This window comes from Haemaphysalis longicornis, unplaced genomic scaffold, assembly GCF_048455015.1.
Source record: "Haemaphysalis longicornis isolate Haplotype H1 unplaced genomic scaffold, Haemaphysalis longicornis Haplotype H1 scaffold_2, whole genome shotgun sequence".
In the NCBI taxonomy this organism is placed as follows: Eukaryota; Metazoa; Arthropoda; class Arachnida; order Ixodida; family Ixodidae; genus Haemaphysalis; species Haemaphysalis longicornis.
The window spans coordinates 164,384,475-164,401,948 of NW_027526295.1; the positions used below are offsets into that span (position 1 = coordinate 164,384,475).

Genomic DNA, 17,474 nt, shown 5'->3' on the forward strand with positions numbered 1-17,474 from the left:
TTCCTTCCTAAGAGCGACATACGACTGAAAAATTGCAGCTCGCGCACGCTAGTTAGAGATTTGGCCGACTGTACATGGGCCAGTCATTTAAATATTAATCTGGTATGGCAATTTGTCAATGTTTGTTACTTCATTCATTGTACCTTTAATGGATAGCCTCTTGGCCAAGCTGCGCTGCTGCGTCGTTGATGACTGCGGTGAGGATACTAATTGGTGAGTTAGAGTGTGTTTCATTTACCTTCTATCCCAATCGCCTACCTGGAAGGGGGAGTGAAAGTAATCCCGATGATTGTTTTGCGCTTGCCGATCAGCCGATTTAACGACGGAGTTACACCGTGATCTCCCATCACAGCATATAAACAGCTCGCTCCGCTGTTTAATTTGTATTAGGTGAGCTAAACTGAGCGACACTTTTCACTTCTCTGGTACAAAGTGCAAGAAGACGTTCGTTATCAGAACTTATTACCTTGCTGATACCACGTGACCACGAAACCTGACCAGCTCTCACGACTGTTGAAAAAAAGAAGAGTACTAGTATCGGATTACCTGGGACCTCGTCCTAAACGGTCGTAAACTTCCGACGGGTATCTTATTTGTATTCCGTCCGGTTATTCGGCACCATGCACGCTGGGAAGATGGCGTCCTGTGATGTCTGTAAAATCTTCAAATGAGGCTCCCGTTTTATACCTGTTGCCCGTCCTGTCGGCCTCATAGCGGCCGCCAGGGGCACTTAAATTGTTCGTACGCGTGTACACCGCGGCAGATAGCGGCTCTTTCGGGAGCTGCCTCTCGGCGTGCCATCAAATGGTGCATACCGGCCAGACATCAACACGCGGGGCGGCTCAGAAGGAATGAAGAATCGAAGGGCGCAGGTTCTTCTTCCGGGGTGAATAGCCCAGCGTCCATTCCTCTCCGGCGCTTGACGGGTAACCTTGGTGCACGGAGCGCGCGGCCAACTTCGAAGAGGAGTAAGCACCGCCGCAGTGCCTGCTCGCGCAGCGAGCAACGGGTTTTCAGCTCGGCCACGCGCTCGCAAACGAAGAACCCGACCATGCGTGAACAATTTTTAATACTGGAACGCCGCAGCGGAGTACCTGTCAAATATTCTGGGCTGCGCGTCTTCTTCCGGCGTGGTTACTGCTTACGTTGGGGGAGGGGCGGGAAATTTGAACGCCGATTACAGGAACGGCATGCACTGCTGCTGTTCCTGGATGGGTAGCGCGATCGCTTTCGAGGCTATCACGAGAAGCGCGAAGAAACGCCAGTGTTCCATATACCGCTAAGGACGTCAATGATCTATGTCTTGCTTCGAGTTGCGCAGAAGCATTCAAATGCATACACTCGAAAGAAATCGCGTGGTTCAGCTTCACGGCAATGCACTTGGTGGACGCTTCCAACTTCGCCAACGAAGCAATTCAGCGAAGAACAGCAAAGTGCACACCGTTTGAACTCTAAAATGTGACGTAGCCTGGGATTTGATTGATTGATTGATTGATTGATTGATTGATTGATTGATTGATTGATTGATTGATTGATTGATTGATTGATTGATTGATTGATTGATTGATTGATTGATTGATTGATTGATTGTAGGGTTCAACACGCCGACGCTACACAGGCGATGAGGCGCGCTGTAGTGGAGGATTTCGTATTAATGTTGACCAGCTGGGGATCTTTAACGTGCGCCGAAAGCTCGAACACAGCGGCGTTTTTGCTTGACCTAGACCGTGGCACTGCGTAGTGCAGAAGGCCATGCTTGTTTTGCGTTATGCCACAGCGCAGACCAAACTGTTTTGAGTAGAATAAATCGTATGCTCGACATCGGTGTTCTCTAAAATTTCATCGCTAGCTGCACGTATCGGTTAGTTAGTCAAGTTCATTGCGGTTAAGCTGAACCAGAGGACTGCCTTAGAGCGTACCAGCTTTTCTTTTTTCTTTTTTTTTTTTTATGGCGAACCTTTCTATGGCCTCTGTGATGTCGCTATATAACGCACCGCAGGAAAGCCAACTTTACACATTCGGTGACACAAAACGATGATGATGAGGATAAGCAAAGGCACATCAAGCGCCCCAAGAAAAAAAAAAAAAAAACGCTTCCCGTGGTCGGGATCGAACCTGCATCCCTCGTGTCATGAAGCCGGTGTCTACCCGATTGCGCCATTGCGGCACGGTCGAAGCAGTTGGGATTTTGGACTTTGACTTTTACTCAGGTCGCATTGGGGAAATTTTCGTGTTTCAACCATCTTTCTCCTTGGATGAAATGGGCTAGGAATTTTAATTTTTTTTTTTTCAGCATGCCTATATGCTAAAACTTATAATAGTGTCGTTGTACTTGCCATCGTGGCGTTTATGGAACAGCTTCTTACGCAGGGAATTCCTATGCTGGTGGACCTTTTGGAGGTAGGCGGCGTCAGCTGGGGCAAATGATTGATGTAATGTCCGGAGGACGCTAGCTACAGTGTCCAAAATAGCGCCAGCGGCGGTGACGAGCATCAGCGCACGGCGTGTTTATAAACGTTACCCTCCTCCTCCATGTCGCCTTCACTCTCGAGTAGCGTGAGCTGACGGAAACCCCTGTACGGCGGCAGGCTGCGGCGACGTTTACGCGCACCCCTCCTAATCCCGGACTTTTTTTTTCTTCCTCTCAGCCCGTTTTCGCGTTTTCCCGCCGGCTTCCGCCCGTTCCTGCGCCCTTCCCAGCGTGGTTCCTGGAATTTAAACGGACCGTCGGAGGCGCAGACGGGGTCGCCCCTCCCTCTGCGTTCTTTGCTTTTTTGCCTTTAACTTATTTATTGCCCTGCTTGTCTCTGGAGTGCAGTTTCAGAGTGGAGAGAGATTCGTTTTCGAGGCCCGCAATGAGCACCACCGCGGAATGCCTCGGGTCGGCTTCTTTTGCTCCGTCTCGGTGATTAACGCTGCCTTTTTTCCACCGCCTGCCTGCCCAACCTCCTTCCATTTCTGATTTCCCTGGGAAACAAATGTTCGCCGTGACCGGCTCGTGGACACCCTTCGCTGAAGCGCGTCTCTCCGCATTACGAACACGAGAGACGAAGTCGCGGCGCACAGTTGGCAGGCGCAGCTTCTTCGCCGAGTCCAATACTACAACGCGGCCACAAACGGCGCCTGCCTGGGGGCGGTCCGCGGGGTGCTCATCTTTTTTGGCAGCTCGTTCGGCGAGCAGAGTACGGCGGCGTTCTTCTTTGCCGCGGAAACGCCAACGTGTTCGTGCTGCGTGATTTTCGGCATCAGTACCATCATCCAGTGAAACGACTGGGTCTCAGCCCGCGCCCTCGCGTTGTATTGAGGTATAGACTTCCATGCCGCCTGATGGGCGCAGAGTCGTTGCCGTCGCCTGCGGGCGTATTTTGCCCCCATCGCACCAGGGTATCCTCCACCACGTAACTGCCATTGCTACTGCCGACGCCTGAGTGAAATGGGAGAGGAGGAAGGCCGTTTTCGAAAAGGGGGGAAAGGCGGCGTACACACAGGCCGCCGGCGGGGCTTTCCTGCGCTGCTCGCAGTGCGGCCCTCGGAAGCCTTCGCTGCCCGTAGTGGAGTAGTGGGCGTCTTCTCCGAGGCGCCCCTCGCCGCGGGGGCAAGAAAAGGGGGGCGCCGACGAGTTGTTTTCTCTGCTGCGGGGAGGGGGATCGCGAAGGAGCGGGAAAGACTCGCCGCCGCCGCCGCCTGCTGAAGCGAACGGATGGATGCCTCAGCCCCAGCAGCAGCCGCGTAGAGAACCGCCCGGTGGCTGCGGGCTTTGTCGCAGGGAGCTGGTATTTCGCCGCTCTGTACTCAGCACCGCATCACGTCAGAGCAGCCCTCCACGCGGTTTCCCTGCACCACTGCTGTTGTTCCCCTTTCGCGAGCGTGCGTTGTGAAGCGGTGATGGCCCGGGCACCGTGATCGAGGCAAACGTCCGAAGCCTCCTCCGTGGGCCTCGCAGTTTTTCCCCTGCTTGACCAGTGGGCCGTTCAAGAGGAATACCGCGAATTCCGCGTGGCGTTTCATTGCCACTCCACTGCAGCGGAAGAGCAGGCAGCGTGACAGGAGGCCTCGGCGCGCGGGAGAGAAGTTCCGCCGACGTCGGTAAGCGCGCCGGCAGCGGCGTGGACTGGATAGCAGCTCTCGAGTCGGCCTCATCTGGGCGGCCGAATTGACCCGATCGGCGAACCCGCCTCTCCTGCTACCCGCTCCGTGGCCGGCTTCTCCAGTGCAGCGTGTTTATGTGGGCGTTGCATCCAGTTCCCGAGGTGGCCTTGCGGTCGCCGCGGCGGCCGTGACCGCCGCGAAGCTCAGGCCGGCACCAGCTACTCGCCATCGCGGTCCACATCGAACGGTGCTGGCCCGGCCAACGAGGGGCCGCTTGAGCGCACCTCTGCCCACTTCGCCGCCACTGCACACCGACGCCGTAGTTTGCCCGGCAGCAACCAGCTTCGTAACGGACTATTCACTGCGATCGCCTTCCAGTGTCCGTGTCCTACCTGCACGAGCGAGTGTCCAGTGCGGCCGTGACCGCGCGCGGCGGTTTCTTTGCGATCTACGGCGCATCGTGCGTCCTCCAACGGCCAGTCGTCCCCTCGGCTTTCGCGGCTGAACGAATCTCGCGAAGGAGAACGCGCGCTGCGTTTGCGCGGGCCTTATCGCCTCACTGCGCTCAGTGCCAAGCGCTTCTCCGGGCGAGATTGTTGTGCGCGCGTGGGTGATGTGTGTGTACGCGCGGGAGTCTCGGATGCCCTCAATGAGCTGACCCAGAGTGGCCGGCCCTCCTCCCCTCGGATGCGCCGCGAAGGAGCCGCGCCTGTCGTGCGTGTACGGCGGGTTTGTGAACGCCTAACCGGGTGCTGCTGCGAATAGTCAGGTGGTCATGCTTTCCTCCTGCTTTTGCGGCAACGGCTCGTCCAGAGAGTTGCCCAGGCACAACACTCTCCAAGTAAGTCGGGTGGAGTTTAGCCTCGCATTTCTGCAATCATTTAGCATTTAGCGGGCACTTTAGCCTTGCATTTCAATGACCATGGCGCGAGCTATTTCTGCGACAGGAGGTACGACCGGGAAAACCAAAGTACCGATTCCCCTTCGGTGGCTATCCGGCACAGAGAAAGCGGAAGACAATAAGTACGCCTCCAGCAAGGCCTCGCGTGTTGGCTTTCTTCGTTTTTTTTTTCTTTTTACTTCCCATTGTTCCTTGTGACTGCGCCCCTGCGCTGTCTGGAGACGCGTTCCATGCTTTTACGAGCGGAGTTTTATTTTTACTGGCGTACGCATGCCTTCTCAAAGAAGTTTGACGCCTACTCAATCAGCAACCGCTGGTTCAAACGCTAGCTGGAAAACTTCTGCGCGGACAGTCGTAAGTGCCAGGGGAGATTGTTCTTGCGAGCGTACCCACGCGAGCGGGCCTGAACGTTCGTGCCAACTCAGTGCTCAATTATCTGGCGTGCTTGGGTGACGGGGGCTTGTAACGGTTCTCAAGAGTACGCAATGGGCAATACGGGCTCGAGAGAATTCACGACGACACCTTGCAGAGAAACGCAACGGCTCCCAAAAAGTGTCCGGGAGCTTCGACCACGTCCTCAGAGGCGGAGCGCCAGTTCTCGCCGGGATCGGGTTACTATAGGAGATTGCTGCAATTCTGTACACATTTTTTCTTTCTTAATTATAATGTGCTAAATGTATACCGACCCCTTCACACAAATCCAACAATTTTATTTTTAGAACATAGTATTTGATGTTGGCCCCTATGTATCTTTCATCAATTGCTTCGCAAAGTTACATGACCATATCATAGCGATGTGACGTAGGAAGTTTTATTTTTCAATGGGCAGCTTATAGATGCAGCTATCCTTTGTATTAAACCGATGCAACTCGTATTTTTATAGATACCTACTAACCTCGGTTATGTGTGTATATCTTGCCTCAACTGTGGCCAGTGTTTCATTTGTATTGAACAGTTACGGAGGTACCCACAAGCTTTCTCTTGTGGTCTATGCATCCGTGAGCATCACTTCTCGCGGAGTTGTGAATTCATATTTGTGGTTAGGTACGTTGACAACATCGCAGCCGAATGGGAATTGGAGATTCGCTGAGCTGACGGCTGCTGTCATCGTCACTGGCAAATCCCCAGGAGTGCACGGGAGGGAATCTTCGTAGACCAATATACAGCTTTAACTTTAGGTTACCATAACGTTGAGTGTAACGACGCGCAAAGCAAGGCGTACGTGTAACTGCGAGTACGTGTAACTGCGAGTTGTACGTGTAACTGTGTACAACTGTACGTGTACGTTTAACTGCGTACGTGTAATACGTGTACGTGTAACTGCGAGTGCCGGTTCACGACGTTGGGCCTCAAAGCGCAGTGTTAAAGGGACCCTGCAACACTTTCGATAAACGCTTTCCCTCTCCTTCGCGTCTGGAAGCATTGTGAAAGCTATAGTTATCGCCAGTACGTAGCGGCGCTGTAGGATTTGCTCGTCGCAGCAGAACTATCCGCCTTCCGTTTCTGCTTTGCTTTGTGGCTTTTTTCTGAAGTGCCCCCTCGAATGCGTTTGCTGCTACAAAAGACAGGAAGCGGCCAATAGCCGCTACAATGCTGTAATGACGTAATTCGAACGCTCAGACAACGCCTGGACTCGGGAAAGAGAGAAAAGTCTTTTGAGCGGGCTTCCGAGTTATCAGGAATTCTTGCCTGAGGTACTTTGTGGCACTCTATGCTAAGTATTGAATGTGCGTGTTGACAACGTTCTGAAAGCATTTAATATTTAGAAAAAAAAAGCTGAAGAATGTGTTTCACGCCGCAGTATACCCCCGTTCACAGTGAATTGGGAATTTCGGTTAGAGGTTTCTGGTTACACGCAGCCAATGGGAATTTTGATGACACGTTCTGGTCATGGGGATCTGGAGACGCCGCTTTTTTTCTCAAGTGATCCAAGTAATGCTCACGCATTAAACAGTGCAGCTGGGATGAGGACTGAAGACGTGACACGCACGAGCGCTCAAACAACAGTTTATTCGAAAAATACCACTCGCATGTATATAAGAGCGGTAACCATAAAAAAAAAATTGTACTAGTCAGGTTTCAGCGGAGCACGCGTGAAAACTTGAGCTTTCTTTCGTTGAGAGGCCGAGGACACACATGCGGGGCCCAACCTGGTTATGAGCTCAGCTTCAATTATCTCGCATGTGACAAGGTCCGCACGTTAGTTGGACGGAACTGTGATAAAAAAGCGCAGAAAAGCGTACGCTGAATGCGCAGAGTGCTTTATCTAAATTACGCTTTGCTGTGAGAGACGGCGCAAACGGGGCACATTCGGGGTCACACCGGAAGATGCTTGAACGATAGGGGCATGCTAACAGCTTAACGAACGCTCGTGAACGGGAAGTGTGCGCTGCCTTTCCTCCGCCCTGCGCAGGGATGCACGCCCCTTTTTTGTCAAAACAGTTCTCATGTGCCGAATGTGTCACCCACGAGATATTGAATCTGAGCTAATAAACAGGATGCAGGCCGCCCATGTGTGATCTCCCTCTTTTATTGCCCTCTCAATAAAAGTGTTTTTACGAATGAGTCGGGGAAACCCGCCTAGCAGAAGTTTTGTGGGGCCCGCTCTTATATATGAGTGTGGATTATTTAGAGTAATCTGTTGGTTCGGCGCTCGTGTGTGTCACGTCTTCTATCCTCGTTCCAGCTGCGATATTTTTTACCACTGCTAATTGTCTACGCACAACTGTGATAAAAAAGCGCAGAAAAGCGTACGCTGAATGCGCAGAGTGCTTTATCTAAATTACGCTTTGCTGTGAGAGACGGCGCAAACGGGGCACATTCGGGGTCACACCGGAAGATGCTTGAACGATAGGGGCATGCTAACAGCTTAACGAACGCTCGTGAACGGGAAGTGTGCGCTGCCTTTCCTCCGCCCTGCGCAGGGATGCACGCCCCTTTTTTGTCAAAACAGTTCTCATGTGCCGAATGTGTCACCCACGAGATATTGAATCTGAGCTAATAAACAGGATGCAGGCCGCCCATGTGTGATCTCCCTCTTTTATTGCCCTCTCAATAAAAGTGTTTTTACGAATGAGTCGGGGAAACCCGCCTAGCAGAAGTTTTGTGGGGCCCGCTCTTATATATGAGTGTGGATTATTTAGAGTAATCTGTTGGTTCGGCGCTCGTGTGTGTCACGTCTTCTATCCTCGTTCCAGCTGCGATATTTTTTACCACTGCTAATTGTCTACGCACAACGCGCCCAGAATGCCACTGAGGTTTGTATAACATATGTTCCCCGATTGGTCACAGTGGTACAGCAGTCCGTACTTCGGGTTCAGCTCTGGCACAAATATCCGAAAATGCGCGTTTGTGAGTAAAAAAAGGAAGCTGGAAAAAAATTCCCCGCATTTCCCCGAGGGGAAGAATGTGAAAGTGCGAATGCACGAGTTGAATTTGCGCGGTTCGGTAATGTTCGCGAAAGAGAGATCACACACACACACACAACTACAAAGAAAGAAAGATGCATTTATTCACAGACACCTACTTGTGTTGTCGTTGTACTTGATTGCTAGAGCGGATCTCAGCTTTGAAATTTCGTGTCAGTACTCCTTTAAGCGGGTGCATTAGCCCTTCTCACGCCCGATTCCTGGCCAATCCCCCACGTGGGTATGTGCCATGTCAGCGGCCAGGCAGCGCGCGCCCATCTCCCCCCGTTGCTAGGGAAGACGAGGAGCGCGCGCACCCGCAGTGTTGCTATGCGGACTACGGCGGCGGACGATTCAGGCTCGCTTAAGAAGTGCATTCGCACTTAAAACAAGAGGAGGTGGCACTACGCTTAGGTGATTTGGAAACGAGGTTGCATAATTGCGGTAAAATTTAGGGCTACGCTTTTGATTAGTGGACGCGCCTCAAATTTTTCTAGATGTTCCTCCCCTGGGCTGGCCGAAAATATTCTGTCTGCTTCTTTCCCGAGCATGTGTCGGGACAAAAATGAACAGAGCTCCGCGAAAATTGTGCCGGGACACCCCACCTACCGCCCACGCAGTAAAACGAGAATGAATCGGTCCCTGCCTCTTTGATAGCTTCGTTGCAAACTATACGTGCAACGGTGGCATGTGGGGCATCTCTATTTTCTCTACACGGCCCGTTGGTTAGGCGACGCTGATGTGTATTTGGCAAACTCTTCTTTATGCATTGTTCAGTGTAGCTAACTTTTACCTTTACTCCGGTGGGTGTAGCTCCTTATTGTGCAGATCCTTATCTGTTGTTTAGCATTGTTCTGGGTAGTTTTTCTAGGTCGCGCGGCGTTCTCCCGCTCCGGGACCTGGATTGATGGGTTTGGCGAACCGCAGAAGCGATTTGACAAGTCCGACTTCGAAACCGCTGCATTGGGATGGGGCTTTTGTTTTGCTCGTTTTATGTTTGATGTGGAACATACGTTTGTTGTATTTTGCGTGCTTATCAGTTATTTTTGGCTAAAGTTTCACCGCGTCAGAGACGCTACATCTGTGCGATATGGTGCGGTACTACCTCAGTGGGCAAATGTTCATCCTTCGCCTGCTCTTGGCAAATATCTGTGGTGTTTTTCTTTTTTTTTTTTTCGAGTAAGTACAGCTTATAAAAGTTTAACTCTCTCACAATCCGCTAAAATTCGCCCTGCAGCCATGGAAGTGTGCCAACTATGACAGCTGATGTCTTCGAAGCATGGCCGCAAGGAGGGTAGAGCGAGAAAATGGAACTTGTGAACAGACTTTTCCCGTAACAGAAAAGAAGACACGGGCAAACGGACCGCAAGTACTTTCAACTCGGCGTACACCTTCGCGTTCTGTAAACTTTAATCTGGTCAGATAGGTAGCCCTTGTTTATAACTATGTCAGGTGTCCCTTTAAGATCACCCGCCTAGACTCGTTAGTCGGGTTCTTGAAAAGACAGTTATGTAACTTGTTTTCCGTTCATGAATAGACCAACGTGCTGGCATCTTTCTTTCTTTCCTTTTCTGCAAGTGTTTCGAAGGTGGTACACACAAAATAGGGTATTTTTACTCGAAATTCCCGAGTTGAGCTTGTTTCTCTAAATAGCGTTCCATAACTTGTTATGCAGCGCATACCCTGCTATTCTTTCTTATTTTTAATGAGAAATTATCGAGCAGCACGCATTCTACATGTGCACATTGCGGAGCACAGAGCTGTATCCATCCGGCCGATAAACACCGATTCCGGGGCCTATTTGCCGAAGATAGCTGGCTGTGAACAACGCTCCGACAGCTCTCGGGGGCGGCCCAATAAACAACTGCGGCACCGAGTTTAAGTTTCGGCGTCTCAAAAGGCGGGCCCGCCTATGCACTTGTGCAGCAGAGCTTGGCATCAAGAGAGGCAAGTGTACGCTCGACCGTAATCTTCGGCAGCACGATAGCACGTAAACAGCGTATGCGTGCGTCGAGGTCGGCAGTCATGCGGGGACCGGCATGCGGTCTGTGAGTGCGGATTCCACCTGGCGCAGTCCGCGTCGCGCGCCCGATGACATTTGGAGATAGCGCCGGAGACGTCGGCGCTTCGTCGCCCGGCGACTGCGGCGCCCGCGTGGCGCCTTCCGCCAGGAACCGTGTGTGGACAGTTTCCGGCAGGGCAGCGCTCTTGTACTTCCGAGTTACAGTTCTGTAGATGTTCCCCTACTCAACCTGTGGGGTGACCGAAACAGTTGAAATTGGCTCCGTGCTCTGTACTAGAGGACCCGATTAATAGAGGAGATAGCGATGAATTTATGCCTCGTAATTAGGATGCAGTGGCAGTTTCTTTTTTTTTTTTTTTTTTGAGACATGTCGTTTTGATTTGGGAAGATAGATAACTAAGTCTGTTCAGAATGCAGGTCTATGAACGCGTAGACTGTTCACTGGTTGTATACGCGGTGCTCATAATACTGTTACGCGGCGGCAGGACACTGTAAAATGAGCCGTGAGATGGCGAACGATGTATTTATACTGTTTGAAAGTCGGCCGTGAGAGAGACCGCGCCGGCTGCGCCAATCCATTGCTCCTTCGTTGTCGGAGGCTTGGAGCCCAGTGTCATGTGTCACTGCTCGCTTAGAACTTCGTCCTCTTGAAACAATACCATCACTAATGGCACTACAACTAGCTGCGGGTACTATCCCCACCACTGTTTAGTAACACGGCTCAATCTTACTGCTAGTGGGATTAAATCCGCGTATGAGGATTTCTGTATTGCAGCAGGGAGATTTTGTTCACTAATATAACAGACGCTCGTTCGGACCAGTATGCGGGATTAGGCGAGATCCAATGACTCCGTTCAGCTTTGCATGAACAGCTGTGTCGGGTCCGCCAGTATCGTGACAAGATGAATCTACTGCGGCATTACGTACTGTAATTCTGAAATTAGGGCTTCATTTTGCGAAGTCCCGCGGAAGGTATGTAGTAATGCCTGTAGGGAAAGCTCTGCAGTTCCGCTCTTACCGCGTGCAGGGGTGAAACTTTTAGGATACCACGGAATAAATGGGAATTATTATTTCACGCGCCGTAACTACATCTAGGTTAGGAGGTGCGCCTCAGGCTATGAATTTAGTAAAATAAAGTGCGCCGAAATTTCAACACACGGGCGTTTTTATTTTCGTCTCCATCAACAAGAAGAGAAAAAAACAGTCGCCACGGTCGGTAATCGAGCCCGTGACCTTGTGTGCAGTCCAGCGCAACGCCTTAGCCCCTGAGCTGCCTCAGCTAGTCCGTGTATACGGGCGTACCACACCAATATACAATTACGTGTGGTGGACCATAGTGTTATAGAAAGTGCCGCAACTGCGAGCGAATTCAGCGGCAAACATCTCTATAGTTACGGGACGGAAGCAGGTGTAATTACACCCCGAAATGAAGAGCGCGTTGTAGTGCCCGGGGCGGACTCAAAGGAGGATGGATCTCCGTAATTGCCTCCTTCGCCCTGAGTATCTTTTTCCCAGCTGCACGAGGCACGAGTGCTAACGAGCATCGCTCGGCCGTCACGGTCGGGTGCTGACGTACGGCGCCCATGCGCCCGCGGTACAAAATTGCCTCGTGCATCTTGTGGGCATGGCTCGGCGACCTTACGCAAAGGTGACACGGTTGTCTGCCCCACGCTCGCTGTCGAGCAACAGTAACTTAGAGCCATTCGAACAAATTCATTTCCTTTTCTTTCGCAAACACACGGCCGCATTCTGAGTCCCTCCTCCACTCCGTTTGCTCCTTCCACTCAGCTGAGGGGAGGATTGCGCAGCGCTAATGCACGGGCAAATCGACTTCAAGGACCTCCCCCACTGGAGGCTCGAGTTGAGGAAGGACTCAGAATAGCAGGGATAATGTCTTTAGCGGGAACGGTCTCCAATTTTGTGTGTGCGGGATTGTAGTTCACGTGTTAAACAAACGTGTTTTGTTGTAGAGATTCGATTTTCTTTTTTTTCTTTTCAAATTGAGGGGGTTCAACTCACCGAAGATTTACTCATGGGCTATGAGGCCCGCCGTAGTGGGGGGCTCCGGATTAATTTCGACCACACGGGGATCTTTAACGTGCGCCGAAATCTCGACACACGGGCGTTTTCGCCTTTCGCTTCAACCAGAAAAGCAGCCACCGCGGCCAAGATCAAACCCGCGTCCTTGGGCTTAGAAGTACAACGCCACTGAGCCACCGTATGAAAGTCTGAGCAAAAGACGCGCGAGTGATGAAAGGGGTCTTGAAATAGTGTTCACCATTCTTGCGAGCACGAATGGTGAACAATATGGTGAGTGTCGCACTCTGCTCAAGGCATTAAACGCGAGCTTCTTTGTGTATAAATAAATAAATAAATAAATAAATAAATAAATAAATAAATAAATAAATAAATAAATAAATAAATAAATAAATAAATAAATAAATAAATTGTAGCGCCATGAACCAAAACCAACGACGACGACGAAAAAGCGCGGGCTCTTTCATGGCCGTCACGTACAGTCTTTGTCAAAATTTTGTGGGCAAAGCCGGAAACGCGTAGGCTGCAAAAGTTTCAATGTACACGCTTACGTCCCTTTTTATGCCGGAAAGCTACAGAAAACACCTTTCTTTCTTACTGTCTTAAATATTTTTGTCACATTTAAAGGTAAACGCGATTCTTTAAATTCTTTGTGGTCGAGAAGGCCTAGGATTGGCCCGCAAAATTTCGACAAAGGGCGTGCATGCTGTACCTACATCAATCGCGTCGTTTTAAAAATACATCACTTCGCCATCAACCACGGATCGTCTCATCTGTTCTGCCGCCACGTAACAAACTAAATAAACAAACCAGTTGGACCTATTATTTCTATTCATTTTCAATCTATTATTGTTATTTTTAATATTTTTTTATTATTACATATAAAAATCATTATTTAACAAATTAAAAAAAATTAACAGTCTGCTATTTAAATGATAAATAATTTATTTTCCATTTTGACCCATCAATTTTCAACCTGATTCAGATGAAATTGGCTAACAATAATTTTATTCATATTCTTATATCTTTAATTTTATTGAATTTCCTCTTATGAAAATTTGTTTTAAAACCATTTTTAAATTTAAATAAATAAATTTTTTTTTTAAAATATAAATAAATAAAAGTAACTGAATAATTGCAACAGCAATTTCTAAAATTATTAATATAATTATAATAGGAATAGTGATCAGAAATATTAAATTGACTTTCCTATTTGGTGAAGAATAATTATTTTTGGCTTAAGTAATTCCAAAAATTGATGCAAAAACTGTTAAAAATATTTCCTATAAAAAGTTATAAAAAATGTAAAAATTGTTTATAAGCATTTTTTAAAATGTTACTATGTGAACAGAAAAAAAAACAGGTTGTTTGCGCGGAATTCACATAGGGCGTCGTCACTTGGCCATTTGTTTAGTCAAGTGATCGAAGCTGATCACGCAATGTGCTGGGATTGCCAGCGTCGGTTGGTATCCTTCCATTACACAAATGACGCCCGTGGAGGGCTTAACTCGCGTCTTTGCCCGCGTCGAAAAAATGACGACGCCGACGACAGTGACGATGACCATGCATTGTGGAGGGCAACGTAGCCGCGCGGCACAGTCAAATTCATTAGAACCGATGCTGCAATGTTTCCATACATAAGCAACTGCAGACTGACATCATCATCAAGACCTGATTATCAGTAATCGTGAGCTAACCCGTTGACCCACTTTTCCCGCGACGAGGGGATGCGGGCAGCAAAAGCGATGTTTACATTTAGCTTCGTATTTAACCCAATGCGTCGATTAGGCGGCATCGACAATGAGGGTTCAAAGTTTTTCTTTAGCTTCTTGGTTAATCTCTTTGGTCGAAGATCATGACGACAACAAATGAATGAGTGGAGCATTTATTCAAGGAGTGGCACATTCGCGTGTTGACGAAAATGGCTGTTTGTATTCAGCTCCTTAATCAACCTGTTGCGCAGAGAAAGACTAAGGGGCCGAAAGTTGCCTCTCCGGGGCCGCCAAGGTTTTGGCATCACCTGTTTTCGTTATATGAAAAGTAGGTCACCTATTTGCAAACGTTAATAATATCTAGCTTCTTGGCCAATTACGAAACAACTTCAACATAAACTAGGGCCACTGTCTGACAACCGACGAAAGCGGCTCCCCCCTTATTTCGCGAGAAAGGTTTCACCGAGCTTGAGGAGTAGCGTTAGCCGTACGTGGCCTGACTTTCAGGTCCATACGTTGGATCAGTGTACACCCCCAACGCAGTCATTGTTAAGTCAATGTGGAACCCGTAGGCTTGGTATAACGTGCGGTGCGATCAGCATGCGACTGGCCCCAAGTAGGGCTTAGGACGAATTCGTGTTTATCTATCGTCTCAATGAGCACTCAAAACTTGGATTCCAATGTCGTTCTATTTAATCAGCTTCTAGCTTTGTCAAACGCCCCTGCCGGGGCGTTTTCTCAGTTCTTTCAAAACAATTAGAATTCTCAGTCCTTTCAAAACATTCAACACGCGGACAGAAAGGTAAAACCACCGGAGCAGTGCCAGTAGAGGATCCAACGTACCATGCATCGGACGACTTAGGTTTAAGCGCCAGCACGACTAAGGAAGAAAGATATTGGTTGGACAGAGGCGCTCCTATCAATAACTTTCTTATAAATTAGTTTTAAACGCCGACTTCAGGGAGAAAGATATTAATAGTACGGAGAAGACTTTTACCTGAAGTCGTGCGTGGCATTTAAACCTAATTCATATGATGGCATACCAACTAGCCCGTATCGACACATTAATTCAGTACCATTCATCTTCTCTCGAGCTCTTCGCTAACGAGTATCCACGAATAAGTCTTAAAAAGCGTCCTATCAAATTGGTTAGAAGTGTACGATATGCGTAAATACAATTCCTTTTTTGTTTTAAAGGAAAACTTCGCCATAGATATGTTTGTAGGCAGCGCGCAAAAACATATTAAGTGATAAGGGTGTTTCGCGTGTAAAACAACCTCTCTGCTACAACTAAACGCATTTCCAAGCAACAAGGATTACTTAAAATTCAGAAATTCTACTAAAAACCGTGTAACAGATGAGATGTTACGCTGTAAACAGGACATCATTTCTAAAGCACTGTTCATTGTTTTATTGTATTGCAATATATATTTCGCTTTTTCCGTGCTCCGCAAACGTTAAAGTAAAATTAGCAGTGACTATAAACGTCGACCCGACGTCGGGCTGCGCTTGTCAGGAGCAGCTTTTCTGCTGAAACGAGTTCTTTCAGAAGTGATTACTCTGGAGTTGTTCAGCGTATATAGTGCAAGGAATTTTCGCACAACCAATATTGAGGGCGAAAGCTTAGAACGAAATTTTAAAACGTAGCTCTAGCAAGTTCCTGTGCCATGAAGGCTATCTCGCTGAAATGTATTGGCGGTAACTTTGGACAACCAATTACACAAAAACTATTCATTATTCTGCAAAGATATAATATTGTGTTCATATCAAAGTCGACTCCTTGCTCTATGCTAAGTATCACTTTTCGCATATGGTTGACTAAGGTGTTGAGCGGTGGACATTTTGAGTGGGAAAGGTGGCGATGTATTGAGGAGGAGGAGGAATGCATTTAATGGTGAGGAGAAGTCAGCCTGGCAGCGAGCTTGGCTTGCTACTCCACATGAGCATGAGAGGTGTGTAAGTGAAAGGAAGCGAAGACAAAAACTCATACAGACACTACAAACGCAAATACGCACACAGAAACTGACAGACTCAGGATCACGCACACAGCACACGCACAGTAGTGAAGTTAAGGCAAACGTTCACAGGGTTTTGTTGAGGCCGGAGTCACGGAGAATTGACACCAAGGCCCGTGTACTCCGTGTTGCCGCGGAAGTTGACTGCCATGGGCCTGGTGCATCAGCACGCAGTCCCAAAGTCATCTTCAAGGTTAGCCGCGGGGGGTCGTAACGGGGACACACACACAGTACATGTTCTATGTCCTCGCGAACACTGCATACGTGACAGTGAGGGGAGACAATGGCAATATAGAGGCCAGAAGTGTTGGCCCAAGTGCCCATGGCATATGGTTGACCATCGACAAGTGAACGTGCCATTTTTAACAGGGAACCAACCGGCCAGCAACGCCACTCATGTCCGGACCTTCTCAAAGGCCCGCGCTGTGGTGCAATAGAGGCATGGATGTGACCAAGCTTCCGGTATTGAAGAGGATAGTAGTTTTGCAGAGCCGTGAAGGAGTCGCGCCAACTGCGCACGTTGAGTTGGCTTTCGGACGCTTCCTTCGGTCGTGTATAACAAATTGCTCCTAAACAGATGAAGTTGGGCGTTAATGATTTCTTTTTGGAAAATTGACGTGGCCTTTCTGGGTTTGTATTTTCAAGCAGCACTTTTATATTTTATGGTAATTAATAACTTACGCGCTAGTTCACTGGATGTGTTTTCTTTTTTTGTGTGTGTGCACGCGGGAAAGGAGTGATTTTAAGTGCGAATGCACTTTATAAGCGACCCCAAACCATCCACCGCCGGCGGCGTTGGCGTCCGCAGTGCTCCTCTATATTTGAAAAAGAAACAGCATCCGGCGCCAGGTTTCGATCCGAGGACTTTGCGGCCGCAGCGCGACGCGCTACCGACCAAGCCACGGACGCGACGGTGATATCAGTGTTAGACGCGGCTTATATCTTTAACGCATTCAAACTACGTCGTCAGCGGCGTGCGTTGGCGACTCAGCGGCGCTATACGCCTCGAGCTTTGCGATCGCTGCGCCGCCTGCCGCCGCTTCTACGCGGAGTTGACGGGATTAGCGCTGCGCGGCCCATAGGGGCTCATGCAGTGTTTTGGTTCTCTGCCGCTTTTTTTTTGCCCTTCCAAGCGCTAAAAAAACTTGTTATGGTGACGTCTGTAAGTAAACAGTACGTTTAGGTCACTCACAGAACAGGGAGGATTTTAGAGAAGCAAAGGTCTAGCTTTGCCTGTAGTGCCAGAAAAAGCGTAGTGGCGGCGTCGTGAACTACCCAGTACGCCCGCTT

General features: G+C 49.1%; 1 protein-coding gene across 7 annotated transcripts in view; it reads left to right on the forward strand.

The window, feature by feature from the left end:
- The window catches only part of LOC144169428 (tensin-3-like), a 292,831-nt gene that overhangs the window by 47,661 nt on the left and 227,696 nt on the right, over nt 1-17,474 (forward strand). Inside the window, exon 1 of one of the 7 annotated variants that reach the window (XM_077698571.1) lies at nt 4,644-4,930. The exons of the other annotated variants lie outside the window; for them this stretch is intronic. Within the exon in view, the coding sequence (XP_077554697.1) occupies nt 4,865-4,930 (66 nt within the window). The 5' untranslated portion in view covers nt 4,644-4,864. Of the gene's footprint in view, nt 1-4,643; nt 4,931-17,474 lie in introns of those variants that run through there. 7 annotated transcript variants of the gene reach the window in all.